Source organism: Dufourea novaeangliae, unplaced genomic scaffold (genome assembly GCF_001272555.1).
Source record: "Dufourea novaeangliae isolate 0120121106 unplaced genomic scaffold, ASM127255v1 scaffold493, whole genome shotgun sequence".
Lineage (NCBI taxonomy): Eukaryota > Metazoa > Arthropoda > Insecta > Hymenoptera > Halictidae > Dufourea > Dufourea novaeangliae.
In genome coordinates this window covers 132,797-147,944 of record NW_015374430.1, presented here as the reverse complement: position 1 = coordinate 147,944, position 15,148 = coordinate 132,797, and the positions used below count along the sequence as shown (strand labels likewise).

General features: G+C 42.2%; 1 protein-coding gene across 6 annotated transcripts in view; it reads right to left on the bottom strand.

Annotated features, from left to right (window-relative positions):
- Positions 1–15,148, bottom strand: part of LOC107193114 (poly(rC)-binding protein 3) — a 43,856-nt gene that overhangs the window by 4,081 nt on the left and 24,627 nt on the right. For 2 of the 6 annotated variants that reach the window (XM_015582507.1, XM_015582509.1), the window contains exons 6-8: positions 8,250–8,352; positions 6,591–6,870; positions 1,786–2,772 (exon numbers count right to left, since the gene is read on the bottom strand). In XM_015582507.1, coding sequence (XP_015437993.1) covers positions 2,394–2,772; positions 6,591–6,870; positions 8,250–8,352 — 762 coding nt within the window. In that variant the 3' untranslated portion in view covers positions 1,786–2,393. Of the gene's footprint in view, positions 1–1,785; positions 2,773–6,590; positions 6,871–8,249; positions 8,353–15,148 lie in introns of those variants that run through there. The other 4 variants (XM_015582508.1, XM_015582510.1, XM_015582511.1 and 1 more) reach the window with 3 other exon arrangements.

The following is a 15,148-nucleotide window of genomic DNA, read 5'->3' as shown; positions in this document are numbered from 1 at the left end:
ATTTTTATTTTCAGACCCCGAATTACGTACGTCAAACGCCGTCGTCGTCCTTCGTCGCATATATATATTTTTCACTCTCGTATTTCGCCGTCTGTTGGTTCTCGTCGATCGAAGAAGAAAAGACGATCGATACAATCGCGATTTTCCATCGAGGACACACCGCGGTTTCTCTGGTTTCCTCTCTCCTGTGTCAGTGTGTATGTGTGTCTCTGTACGTGTATGTGTGTAACGTGTAACTGGTAAAAGGTATAATACGTATCTATAACGTTAGTTTATGCTAATTAATCTGAACTCGTTTTACTTTCTTCGTTCTCTTTCTCTCTCTCTTGCAATCTATAATCCCGGTACATGTATTATATGTATATATATATATAATCGACCGTGTTCAACGTGAATGATTACGTTTCTCCATGTTTATTGTATATAATTATATATCGTTACAATAAAATGACCACTATTGTAAATTGATTGATTACCTCGTATAATCGAATATAATATGTATTTTATTATATTCACTGACGACACATTCGATGAAGCACGCTACCTCATCGAGGTTCGGATAAGCTCTCTGATTATTATTCTCTTTCGCTCTGGTTCTCTCATTGTAACCGTTTCCGGCGGAAGTCCTGTCGTCGGGTTCTCTTAAAGCACGTTTACATGATTACGACACGGTGCATCTAACACACGCATTTTGTCTCGGTTTCTTTCTCTTCGTTTAATCTCGGTTTTCTAACAAACACACGCACACACTCCTTCGCTCTCTCACTCGTTCCTTTCTCTCGTGTAAAAGACATAATCGGAAAAAAAAGAAGAAAACAATGTATAATTCTCGTTCCCTCTGACTTGCACACACACATACACGCACACCCTAAAATTTTGTCCCAATAATCCCTCGTTCGCTCTTCCACTCGCGCCGTGTTCTTATGTCCCTCTCTCAATTCAAGTGGTCTTGACTATATAACTACAAGAAAAAATTACATCGGAATTTCCTAACGCTAGTAAGAAGAGTTGTTCTGCATTAAACATTAATTCAATTAATTATTCATCCCAATTACATTACATATATATATATATATTAAGAGAAAGAAATCAAATTGTTTACCATCTTGACGCGTTGCTTGAACAGAGAGACGCGGACCGCGAAAGACTCGGAGGACGTGTCGCGCTAGTGTGATGGGTCCGAAGACTTAGCATCGGATCTCGACGATCTCCGTTCACAGGGTTTCGGTTTTACTAACTCTAGAAATCGAGTCTCTACTCACCTTAAGGACGCACGGAGGTGATATAAACATGGACCCGGAATGTTTTCCGTTTCGGAATATAGAAATAAACTTCAATTTATAATATATCGAATAAATTGTCATTTTTAGATGGTTTATATTATTAAGAAAAAATGTGCCAGCAGATGTAATGCCTACTGATTCGTAATATTCCTTCTATCAATGATGGTGAACAATAGCATCGATTACTTTAAGCTTCAAAATTGATTTCAGCAACATGGTCCAATGCTTCTTCATAATTGAAATATACGAGTCTACGTTTTTCTGACATTTTTCCAACAGAATAATGAGTAAAGAAGTAAAATTTGACTGAACTATCCGAGAATATCGTCCGAACCTTCCAACAACTATTATTATTACCTGACTGACAGTATTATTATTAATTTCTAACGGAAAGAAAATGATAATTGTTCTTTTTCAAGTTCTGTAATACTGTACCACTATTCAACTAAAATTTAGGAAAATAAAAAACGGATACTACTAAAAAAGAAACCAGAATCTCTGCTATAAAAATCTCACACATCTCTAGAAATACACGCTCGCAGGTTCGGACAGCGAACAAGTTTGTGAAGCACACTCGTTAACCTCTCCACCAAACGCATGGCAATCTACTTGAAAAAGGTAAGAACTTCCGAATCCACACTCGTCGGACCTCCCTCCGTCCCTAAGACAAATAGCATGCTCTACCAAAGTCTACCCTACGTCAGCTACACCCTGTACATCAGAAAAAAAAAATGCACTTTCAGGGTAACCACACCAAGAAAGACCAATGGGCAGAATACATCTCTAGCCCCGAAGAGTTTAAAACAGATCGTTTACAGGGGGCGAACGATCCTCACTGTGGTCGGTCTACTTGTCCTTACCCTACCATCAAGAAGCAGAAGTAGTAGTAGGTCCATTGAAAAAATCGTGGTCCGATCCTTAGCCAAGTCTTGATCCGGACTCGCGCTACCCTGGCGTCCGTACGCACGTTTCTCCGATGTAAATTTCGTGTTCCGTGTGTGTGTGGTTCGGTAATTGTTGTTGTTGTTGGTGGTGATTATTGGTAATGCGTGTGGTAGAATGTGTAATGATCTCCCTGTCGCGTCTCTCCGTGGGCTGTCGTCCATTGGCTCAGTACGGGTTGTACTTGGTGCGCTCGGATTTGAATTTCCCACTGTCGGTCGGTCCCGGTGCGCCAGGGCTACGTAGCCTCGGCGTGAACTTGTGCGACCGGTGCACGCCGGTTGTCTGAACAGGCAGCGCGGATGCAGCCGCACCAGCAGCACCACCTAGCAATTCCGTGAGTCCGCCGAGGGCGGTGAGGCTAGATAGGGCGTTGAGGGCGCCTGGCTTGCTTAGCAGCTGAGCCAAGGGAATGGCGCTGGCCAAGGGAGAGGCAGTGGTAGTGGTGGTAGAGGGAGAAGCACTGGCCCCGGATGCCCCGGGAGTGGTACCGCTGCCAGGGGTTTGGGTATTTTGGGCCTCTAGGTTAGCTTTCTGCAGTTCAACACTGGGGAAAAGACACAAAATGTAAAAAGGTGAGGGTGGGAACGTTCCTCTGATACGGTATGTATGTAATGTTTATAATGTCTGTGTGTTTGTTATGCATTGGTCTCTGTATGCGAGTGTTTGGATTGGTGTGTGTGTGTGTGTGTGTGTGTGTATATGCGCGCGTATGGTATTATATATGCAGGTGTTGCGTTTTGTATATACACGTGTGTCTGTGTGGTTTCCGATAAAATGAGAACAGAAATAAAAGAAAGAAAAGAACAGTGACAGAGAGAGATGGAGAATGAAAGAAATTAAAAAAAAAAAAGAAGAAGAATAAAGTGGCGAACAAAAAGAAAGACGATGGAAACAATTCAAACCGGTAGCTAGAAGAAAGAAGTTATCAGATTAACAGAGAAGCGTCGAGTTGGACAGAGAAACGGAAAAAGAAAAATCATAGTCGTCGGGTATTTAACAGGCTTTCTTTCTTTTTTTCTTTTTAGAGAGTTATAGCACAGGTGTGGCTCCATGGAGCGTGAGACTCTGAAGTACACCGGCTACGTGGTGGTTCGTGAGGGGGGTGTGTGTGGGGGAGAGTTTGTCGCGTTCGGGACGCGGTTCGGTTGGCTTTGCGAATGGAGACTGTGCCTGTAGCCACGGTTCTAAACCGTGTTCCCACGTGTTAAAAAATGTAAAAGACTATTGGAGATCATTCCGAACAGGTATCATCGGTGACCAGATACGGAAGTTCAAATTTTTACCGAATTCCACAAGTGGCAACGTGGCTTAACCACTTGCGCTGGTGCACCAGGCCAACAAAGTCGCGTCCCGACGCGGAGGACGCGCTGCAAGGAGGCGTCCAGTGAAATGGAACCGTGTTCATCCAAACCAAACTCTCAACTTCTAAAACCGAGCACCTGAAAAGGTATCACACGGTGTCCATTTCGCCTGGCGCGACAGAGCCATCGACTGTTGCGTGATACATGATCGACCAAGCAAGGAGGATTAGGACACTCTCTCTCTCTCTCTCTCTTTACAGAAGTGTGTGCCCCGTGGTCTAACTCTAAAAAGCGAACGGAAACGTTCGATGGTATCGTGTCACGGATACTTTTGGATGCGAAGTGGATTTTTCATGCGTGAACGCGTGTAGCATGGCTCTGTCGGAGTCACTGAAAAAGCGGAAATCAAACTGAACGAGAGGCGCAGGATCCGCGCTCTGCCAGAAATGGCTGCTGATTCAGGCGAGTCGCGGAGCACAACCGGACCACGGTCGATAATTGGCCGTCTGAATGGCCTGGAACGCGGATCCTGGGCCGTCGTGGGGGAATATGCTTGTGAGGGTGGGGGGTATATATGTAATAATCGTGGCTACCAAGTTATGAGTGGGGTACAGAAGTAACGGGATTGATGAATATTCTGTCGCTATTAAATGCAGTAGTAAAATTATGAGTGACAATCTGGAATAAAATATAATGGATTATAATTATAACGTGGTGGTTTGGGTGTGGGGGGGGGGGGGGAGTGGTGGAGGTTTTTTTTTCTCTCTCTTTACCGACACCGCGTGTGCTCTCGCGGTCCCGGCTAAAAATTAACATCATGGACACCCGTCGTTTATGGGGATTGCGGTTTTTGGGTTGGCTAACTCGTCTGATTTTTTTTTTTGCACAAAGAGGGTCGGGTAGTGTGATGTACATATAGTTTCTTACAGGCTCTTTATTGGACGCGGTCGATCATCTCGAATCTCGTCGACGACTACGTTAGTATCGTTCAGCATTCAAGTGTCGCTGCGTTTTTGTGTGAACAGAGAGTGGGCGGGGTATTAGTCCCATGGCACGGCTTTTTTTTTTTTTTTTAAGGAGGTAAACAGATGTACGCCCTGCATCCGTGGACATTCACTATCGAACACTGATACACAATGATGAACAACAGCGGGGAGAACGTAACAAAATTAAAAGTATGTATCGATATGGGGCGTGACCTTTGGCGAAGGGGGTGTGTGTGGTTTTTGAATGAACGGTCGATGGTCAGTTCGAGTGACTCTGTTCGTCGAAAATTTTAATTTGATAATTTTCATTCTTTTAGTTCATTTGATAAACGCTATTTTGATATAAGTTAATTAAAACAGAGTTAAAATAACAAATCACTACTGTTAATTTTCATCCGGGGTCGATCGAACTGACCTCCAAATGACTTTACCTCGACCTCGAAACTATAACCATAACAATGATCCAAACGTGCAATTGAAATTAATAGCAAAGTGTATTGAAAATAAACACACTCAAAGATACAAAGCGACGACCAGATTGCGAGAAACCTTCGCCAAAGGCGTTTCCCGAAAAAAATACTGTCAAAAAAAATAAATAAAAAGATCCGAATCGGATGAAGGAAGAATTGCACTGTTATGCCTTTGCGCGGGACACTTCGGGAATGAATCGTAACGGAAAATGGCGTTGCTATAAGAATAGGTTCGACTACACGTGTCGTTTCTGTCTTAGGTTCATATATAATAAAATCTTTAAAAAAAAAAAAAAAAAAAAAAAAAAAAAAAAATAAATGTTTGCTTGAAAGGACAGCCAGCGACAATGGGGAACAGATGTTGAGCGGAGATGTGTCTGCAGGATACTCAGGGTACTGGGCCTGGAAAGCAGGACCTGGAAATAAAGGATTAAGAATATCCTCTTCCGTCGTGTGGGGGGAGGCGGACCGAAGATGTCTCTTCCGGCGACTCCGTGCAGACGATGATCCCTTTGGTACGCGGCGCTCCGACGTCTTCTATATTTGCTATGTGTGACCTTACGAACTACGACAATATCCTCACCTGTTTGGTTTCTTTTTTTTTTTTTTCGCTATAGATCGGAGGTGGCGTTACGATCGTCGCATGCACGAGAACGTTGACACGAGGAAAAAACACTTATATAAATTTGGTTATCGTTCCCATGTGCGAGGTTCTCTCTCTGTTCTCCAGGTACCACCATCTCCTTCGTGACACTTTTAAAAAGTATCTTGCGATCGACGCGCCAATACACGATATTTTATCTTTCTAGATATCTCCATCGAATACTCTTATATTACTTAAACATATCCAAAGCGATTCCCAAAGTCACAGGGGAACAATCTCTAAATAGATTACACAAATGTATATCGTACACCGGCGCGTCGCTAATAGAGTAAATATATATATATATATAAATAGTAACAATAATAACAAACATGATGGGGGAGGTGTGTATCGCGATGACGGCAATTCGACTATTCCCTTAGTCTCACTGATCACCTTCAAGGACACCAAAGGCTAAGAAAGGTCCAATTACGGGGGGAAGGAACGAGTAACACAAAAACATACGAAAAAATTGGGGTGTAGGGCGGTGTTTCCGGGGGACCAGGGGTTGTTGTCCTTTACGGATCGTTATAACGTGTAAACATATCTACACCGACGACATATACACAGTCTGGGGCGGGGTTGTCCGGTTCGATCGCCGATCGATGAGAACGAAAGAAAATCTGAAAGATAGGGGGGTAGGGGTGGTTCTAGGGGGTTAGAAGGGAAGTATATGTATCGCGCGATCTACCGTAAAACGTAGCCGGGACGAGTTCGACTTTGTTTAGAATTTCGACACATACGGAAGCGTTTTTCTCCGCTTTCGATTGTCTAATTCGACAGAGAATTGGGGTTTCTGAACCCTTTTGGAACGGTTTTGCTGAAGGTGCAAACAACGGATCGAGGCCCAAACGCTCCTCTGACGGGAGACCCTTGTCCTCGATCTCGATTACCATTAGAGGGGGAGGGGGGAATGGGGGCGTAGAGTGTGCTCTCTAAGGGGGGTACCCGATGGTACTCACCTCATATTGATGAGATATTGTGCCAATGCGACGGCGTCCGGATTTCCGGTGATGGTGATCGTACGATCCGTGGCGCCGCCCTCCCTCTCCTCGCAGTTACTGATTCTGATCACAGCGCCGGAGATCTGACGGATCTCCGCGATCTTGCTGCCCCCCTTGCCGATGATACAGCCGATCAGCTCGTTCGGCACGGTCAGCTCGTGCGTCTGATTGTTCGCCGCTGGCTGTTGCCTGTTTGTGTTGCTGGTGCGCAGCTGACTGCCGGCCAGCGCTGCCAGTGCTAAAATACGAAACGTTTTGCAACGTGTTTTCTTTCAAGTATGTCTCGTGTAGCTAATCGCGAATATTCGGAATATACTGTTACGTATATGTACGTATGAATAATCCGAAATTTTTTGTTTTCAAGCAATTCAAGAACTGAGTGTTAAGATGAATTGATTTACTTTCTTCTAAAATAAACCTTGTATTTTGCTGGAAAATTTCGATTACTCATGCGTACATTTAATGTTATATGTGAAATTTTAATGGAATCTTTAATAACAGAAACGAATGTGTTTTCAACTCTACTTTTTTATTTGGGGCATTTGGGGTTTGGTCCCGCTTGATATCGAAGCCTGGAGTATCACCAGAGTGTGCATTTTATGGATTTAAAAAATTCATGAATATGTATAGAACACTATAAAATAAATTATTATAATATAAGTCAGTTTCTATTTAACTGTTGCGCAATGTTCAATAAATTGTTGCATCATTATTCCTTGAATTAAATTTGATCCGAGCTAAAACCGAATCAATGAAACGTACTTCATACTATGTCTTGATAGTTTGTATGTAAAGTATTGATATCAAATTAATTTAACTCTGTTTTTGGAAAGTGAACTATAAAAGTTTAAATCTACATAAACATACACTGTCTGGTGTCATTATATGGCTTATAATATCAACGATTCAATTGTGGGCTACTCGGAATTAAGATCCCAGGACGCGGAAGACTGTTAGCAAACGGTGAGGATTCACGACAAAGAATTAACCCTCGGACGACGATGACTGGGTTATTCTGACTCGAGTTTTCAAGAACTTCATCCAACTCAACAGCTTCTTATAACTAATTTAAGTTAGCAATCGTTTATACCCAGTCAAATAAAAAGAAAGCTAATTCATAAAGAAATTTGTTTAAAAGATGCATTTAGAAAGAATGATGCACGGTGGTCCAAACGGACCGATGACATCACAATCGTCCACCTTCCGAGGGTTAAAGACTAAACTATTAGAGGGGAACAAACGCTTAACACATTCACCGTCATGACGGTCACCGGTGACCGACACTGTGTTTTCCGTTTACGTCTTGACGGTTTCTGGTAACCAACGTTGGGTTTTCCATGTATGTCTCGTCGGTCACCGGTGACCGACATCGAATTTTCCGTTTACATATTGACGGTCCCGGTAACCAATATTAAATTTTCCATTTGAGTATTGACAGTCCCCGATGATCGTCATTAAATTTTCCATTTGAGTCACCCGTGACCGGCACCAAATTTGACACGGAGTTTTTCGTTTACGTCCTGTCGGTCATGGGTGACGGTCACAATCAATAAATTCTACGAGAAGTCAGGCGAAATATATCTGGCGGTGAATGCATTAAATAAAATTTCCACTTACACTCACCTGCTGGATTAAGTCCGCCGGTGTTGGCAGGTGTGGCGAGGCCTCCCAGGCCGAGAGCGGCGAGTCCGGCCAATGGATTGCTACCGAGCTTTCCCATCTGTAACAACGACGAAGAGATCCAACGCTCAACAAACAAACCCGTGTGCCGTCTCTCAAAAACGAATCGTTAAAAAGTGCTTCAAGGGGTATATATACGAATACACCGATATAAAAGTATATATATATATATATGTATCTAAAAAGGTTCTGGTATATTAATCTGCCTGCTTCCTCGCGCGTCTCACAATCGAGGATCGTTGATTAAAGGAAAACGAATCATTTGAATAAGTTACGAGAAGAAAAATCCCAAAATAGGAGTTTAAATCAATCGAAAATAAAAAAAAAACGAAATGAAACTCAGGGGTGTAAAATAATTTTGTCATTCAAAACGAAAAATTCTCTAAGATATTCTTTTCTCGTTTGATCCTCCGTCGGATGATCTTCCATCGATCGTCTTGGAATCTACGGTCGTGTCGGCCACGCGGTTGACGACCTCTCTTTGGATCGAGACGGTCCAATCTCCATCGTCCTCGCCTGCGATCTTCGACCAACGGGAAGTCCCGACTTCCTAAGACCAAACGGTCCCCAATGCGTCGTGTTCGTAAATGATCCACGAGAGTTTGCAACCAGTTTTTCCGTTTCGGTGACCTCGGCCTACTTTTTCCTGGGTATACTCTCCGATGTTCCCAGCAGGGCTTGTTAAATGATTAACAACCAATGAGAAACGAAATGGTACGAAAACGGGTAACTGATACGCGATTACTGCGCGACGACCACGAGCGATACTGGAATTCAAGCGTGTCTCTCGGCGTTGATTCGAATTTCCTGCTCCCGTCAATTCCGCCAATCAGACTCCGACGTGTCCGTTCCGGGAACGTTGAAACGGATCGATTGATTTTCATGGCAGCGACTGGACTGAACGTCACAGAAAAGGGAACCAATTTGAAGAAGGAAAATGGTGGAGAACGCGAGAATTTATCGAATTTTTCGGTTTTCGAGGCATATAAGGCACGAAATTAGGTGCTATATCTACTTGAACTGTTCGGGGTCTATGGTAGCGATAACACCAGTCTTTTATTTCGCACTGATTGTACAGAGCGATTTAGAAGAGACGATCGCTGCGTCGAGAGTGATAACGTTGATCGTTATGAGAAGAAATTAATAGAAGAGAGATGGTGGTGAACTTATACCTTGGATGATCTTAAGAAAATGACTAAAGAATTTTCTTTTCACATGTATCACGTTTCACAGTTCGTTAATCCGTGGAATACTATATAGAATGTTCCAAAGACAATCTGTCTTGACCAATTACGTAATTCAGTACTTTAGTTACGTCCTATAAATCGAAACGTTTAATAATCCAATCCAATTCAAAATTCACTATCTGCGTTGAGCATCACTCAAATCAAATTAATTAAAATAGTATCACTTTTCATCTATTTCCCTAGCAATTATATCCCCGAGATTTAACGATTATAAGTTTAATTTAAATCCCTCGAATCTCCTCAATTTAACAACTTCAAGATCCACCAAGACTCGCAAGAATTTCTATCAGAACACGTCCAACATAGCTCACGGATCAAAACGAACGGTACACTCTCAAGGAATATCGAGGGTCAAGAAACGATCTACTCTGATCACAGAAGAAATCGTCAGACTTCTTCTCTACATTCTCTGCATTCTGAAGATCACTTCGTGTTACTGGGTACCGGAAGTCGAGGAATCCTGGGACCGTTAATAAACTGGACAGAGAACACACGATCATGGACAGGGGAGGAGAATAGAGAAGGTTGCCTCGAGAAGCTGAGACACCTCTTCCGAGACTGAAACCGAACCTATCAGGGATACTTGGCGAAAAGTGGTGTACGACCTCGATGAAGAGAGAGGGAGAGAGAGAGAGAGACAGAGAAAGAAATTACACAGCGGTGAGTGAACCGCGATAGCATGCATCTACGTATCATCTCCTCGAAACTGCAAAGGATGTTTTACAATGGCTCGGGTGTCGGTTACGCTCGAATAGTGTCCGATTAAGTCACTCTTGGTCGGGATAGGGTAAGTGTGTCAGTTACTGCGCCCTTACATTATTACATAAGACATCAAAACATAATTTAATAATTTTCCGAAGAGCAAAATATAAAACATAGCTGTTTAATGGACTGAAAACTTTTTACTTCGTCTTAATTGGGCACAGTAACTGACACACTTACCCTACCCCGTTTTCCTTGCAACGTTATGCATTTTCATCGTTGGCAAACGAATACGAATCTCGATTCCTCGTTTCCCCTGGGGGAAAATTAGAATTTTAATTCGTTATCCCCGCGGCGCGGGAACAAAACGATCGGAATTGAATGGAACGGAGCTGGAACCGTTTTTCCCATGTATACCTTTTACATATTAATTGTGAGATAGGACCGGAGCAAAATTATTATTCCGAGTGGTCGACTTCGTAGTTTACGCTCCATTGAATTTTCGTTCTTTACTTAAATATGATGGTGAGAATGGAAAATAGTTATGAGAGTAATTTTATTCAAAAGAGAATTCAAGGTTTACGGAATTGTTTTGGTGATTGTTATACTGTCTATAAAATACCTAACTGATTAACACTAAATGAACAACTATGAACTTTCGAAAACAGTACCTCAAATTCTCCCAGGAATTCATCGACCATCCTACAACCGTACTAACGATTAATTTGGCATTATCTTTCGAAGCAATGTAACGGCAGCGAACCAATGTAATACGTTAATTACAGAACGTCAGTTCCATGAGATGGAAACTGCGACAACTAATTTACTACGATCGCAATTTCGCACGTAAATGCATACCAACGGACACATGACCTCGAAACGAACTAAATGAATTGAAAAATAAAAGGAATGTATTAATAAAAAAAAATTAAATAGAAATATGCATTCTCTCTTGCTCCTTGCCGTGAGGTGGATCAAGATGGTGGGGCAAAGATCTAGGATTCTCGTCGAGTATGTTATAACTGTGTCCTAGAAAACATGAAATCCGAAAAGTATGATTCATCTACCTGCTATATTATCTAGACTAGCCTCTGTGCACGCGGTATAATTACACATTACGTATGCTATGTGTCTTCGAACGTAGCAAACGCCGTTCTATAGTCGGATCAAAATCTGTTGTTCACTCAAGGGCCATTTCTCCCACAATGTGTCAATAAGAACTCCATGGAAAGCTCTAATTATTAATTTTCGCCACTGAGACATAGAAAGCCTATTGTCTGCAAATTTAGGAGAAACGGTGGAGATAGTTTATCCGTGTCCTTGAGTGACCAGTTAATTTTAATGAAAATATAGTCAAAGTTTTAATACATCGTCGCATAAGAGGAGGGTATATAAATGACGTGGTGGAGATAGCCTCTCAGTGGCCTTGACTGATAAATTTAGAAAATTAGTTAATTAAACAATTAATCCTGATCTGACTATAATCAGAATTAGTAATTCCATGAAACGCTTCAAGTGCCATTTCTAAGTGACACAGAGAAGGGTAAAAATCCATCTAAAATGTTAAACACATTAAATACCAAATCCACAAAATTTTGTGAATTACTCTGTTAAATTTCATACCAATTGGACCATAGTCACCGTTCCACGCACAGAGACGATCGCTTTCACGTGGAACGGCGGGCCATAAAACGGCGTTTGCTGGTCAGACATTAAAAAATAAAACAGAAAAAAAAATATACATGATCATCACGTCGGTAACGTTCTACCCTGCTTAAGATGGTGGAAACGTGATGTCAGGGCAGCCCACCCTCGCGCGAACTTCTTGATTCGTAGCTAAAGAGAGTGCTGGAAGCCATGCTGTTCTAAGATAGGATGGCAATAGGACGATTGACAACTTAGGAGGAAGGCGAAGAAACGAACGAAAACGAAGACAAAGAGAGAGTATATAGAAATAGTGAAATCAATGTTTTCGGCGTCGTTCTGTAACCTCGCCTCGGTATTGGTCCTAACTCAATATTGGAGGAAGGCGAAGAAACGAACGAAAACGAAGACAAAGAGAGAGTATATAGAAATAGTGAAATCGATGTTTTCGGCGTCGTTCTGTAACCTCGCCTCGGTATTGGTCCTAACTCAATGTGGGCTAATATCGAGGCGATGGTCCAAGTGAACGGGTCTTGATAAAAGACTGGCCTCGAAGAAGAAGGAAAGAGAATTGAAAAAAGATACGTATGAGCGTGTGATGAGAGATACGAGAGGTGGGGAAGAGGAAGATTCTTGCGAAGCCGTGATAAGCAAAAGCGTGTACGTACGTATAGATTTACGATCATTTTCAGCGACGCGTGTGCTTCACCTCACTTTCGGCTGATGGTATTACCTTTTGCCGATCTATCGACAGTTTCTACCAACCCAAAGTGATCTTACTTGCGGATGTTTACCTTCTGTTTTGTTTTCTAGACACGCACATTCAAAGCGCCGTTCTCACGTTCACCAGGTGCAACGGAAGAAAATCGCGACGAAAGCTATGTAAAATGTATCGCCAGACTCGATTGATCGATTGTTCCTAGTGTTCGGTGATCAAACCGTTCCAAACGTGGTTAAACATCTGACGAGGTGTTTAAACAGTATAGCTGATTTTAATTTCCGTCGATCAAACGGCGATCTTTCCCACCAGGCTCCCGCGACAGCGACATCGAATTAATCCGTTAAATCCGATCCGTCTTTTCTCAAACCGTTCCGACAAGAAAATTGCACGATTATCCAAGAATCTACTGTCTTCATCGTTTTCTTTCCAACGGTACACAGTATTCCACATTGGAGAACACGCGAACCGTTAGAAATGGGACAGGACGAAGGTGTGTCAAGAGTTTGAAAAAGCAAAAAAGAATATATGTTGATCGACTTCCGATCAGTCGCGAATGACAGAGAAATCAGAGACAGTGGTGTGGAGGGGCAAGAAGCAAAGAAGTAATCGTGTTCTGTAAGCCTAGAGAAACAGAAAGAGAGATAATGTGTACAAGGCGAAGAGAAAGAAAGACTTGAAAGAAACTGATAAACTGAATATAGTCACAGATGGGATCATGAGAGAAAGATAGATGTAAAGCGCAATGTAGTATAATAATATACCTATGTAAATCTACCTTTTCTCGTGCCACGCATGCATACTGGTCTCTGTTTTGTTGTACACTTTCTCGCTCGTATGTATAATTCGCGTGGTAAGGTTTGTCTCGACCACCCATCCCCATCAGCTAATGTTTCCCGCAGCGATTGTGATTCGCAAGGAAGAAACGGAACGAAGAGGAACGAAACAAGTGACAGAACAGAAACGAATGAAAAAAAAAAACCGAAAGAATGAAAAGAGAACAGATAAAAAACGAAGAGAGAACTCGTCTGGCCGCGGAACAAGTGAAAAATGCAAATGAGCCTCGTGTGTGTGCGATGAGACCTGGCGGCCATTTTTCTCGTCTAAGCATCGGTGGGTTTTTATTTGTTTTTGCGATTCCCCGGTCGTATCAGTCCGAGGGAATCGAAATCGTGGAAGTCGGGTTTCGCGTCAGTCGTCGCTCGTCGAAAAGCGCAGAGAATTTGAAATTGTGACCGAAGGGACGCGACGAAACGCCATCGTGATAGATACACTCTTGTCCATGGTGACTTCCGGGGGAACCGGAAGTCCCTGCATTACGATTCAACGCTGTAGAATTGGTTAAAAATTTGATCGATAATCGGAACTTTGAGGCTTCTTGGTCTGATAACGTACACTTTTTATTACTAAATTTACTGGTATTTTGTAAATACTGTAGTAAATCGTCATGTCATTCACCTTCGATGAAGCTCAATGAAGTCCTGACGAAACTTCAGTACATTTCTTTCCAGTGGATTTACACGTGAAAGTTTCGACACTAAAAACCGCTCGACCGATATCTTCTCCAGTATACAGTGTTTTGGAATTACTGGCCAAGAATTCATTGGACAAACAAGAAAACTGTAATAAATGCAGTCGTTTCCAGAATTGAGGAACTTTTGTGTCGAACGATGAATGAACCTTCAGGATTCGACCTAGTTTCTACTGTTTCTAGTTGCTGCTAGTTTCTGTTGAAATATTCTTCAAAGGAGTCACTGCACGGATAGTCTGAACATCACAAAGCAGAAATATTCACAGGCTTCGTGTTTTAACTGGTAGTCAGAATCCAGTTTCACTCAAGAATACTAGTCGAAAAAATGAGACCAAAGTCGAAAGTATGAGACCAAGCTACACAGCTAATAAAGATAGAAAACATTAATCTGCAAAAATTCGATGTAACTAATACACTAAAATATTAGGTGCACTCAGCGTTGCCATGAGAATTCTTACACAGGGGAATACATGACGTCATATTATACAAATTCAAGAAGTTTCATGGAATCTCTATGAAATGACATTTTTAGCTTCCACTATTATGCAATACTCTTTAATATTACTATATCTCCTGACCCATAATTCTACACCGTCAAACATAACCACAATTAGAGCCAACCAATTTCAACCTACAACCCGAACTGAATACTTATTTCCACCCGTTATAGCCAACATAGTAAATAGCAAATTCGTTCCAGGCTGACGCTCAAAATGTCTGAACGAAAAAAAAACACAGGGTCAATGTTTGTCACGATTCATGGATTATTCTGGTCACGATTTGAAAAATTCTAACGCGTTCGAAACCCGCGACGCGTTTGTTTGGACGAGTCGTGCCAGCGGGAACGCACCCTTTTAATACATAATTCGGTCTGTCAACAGGGAGCCGGGGAACGCCGGCTATTTGCGTTCCGTCCACGCACAAAAAGAGTTCCTAATTAGCAAACGTCGCCGTTAAACCCGGTAATTATGTTTACTGGGGCGTCGTTCGCGCC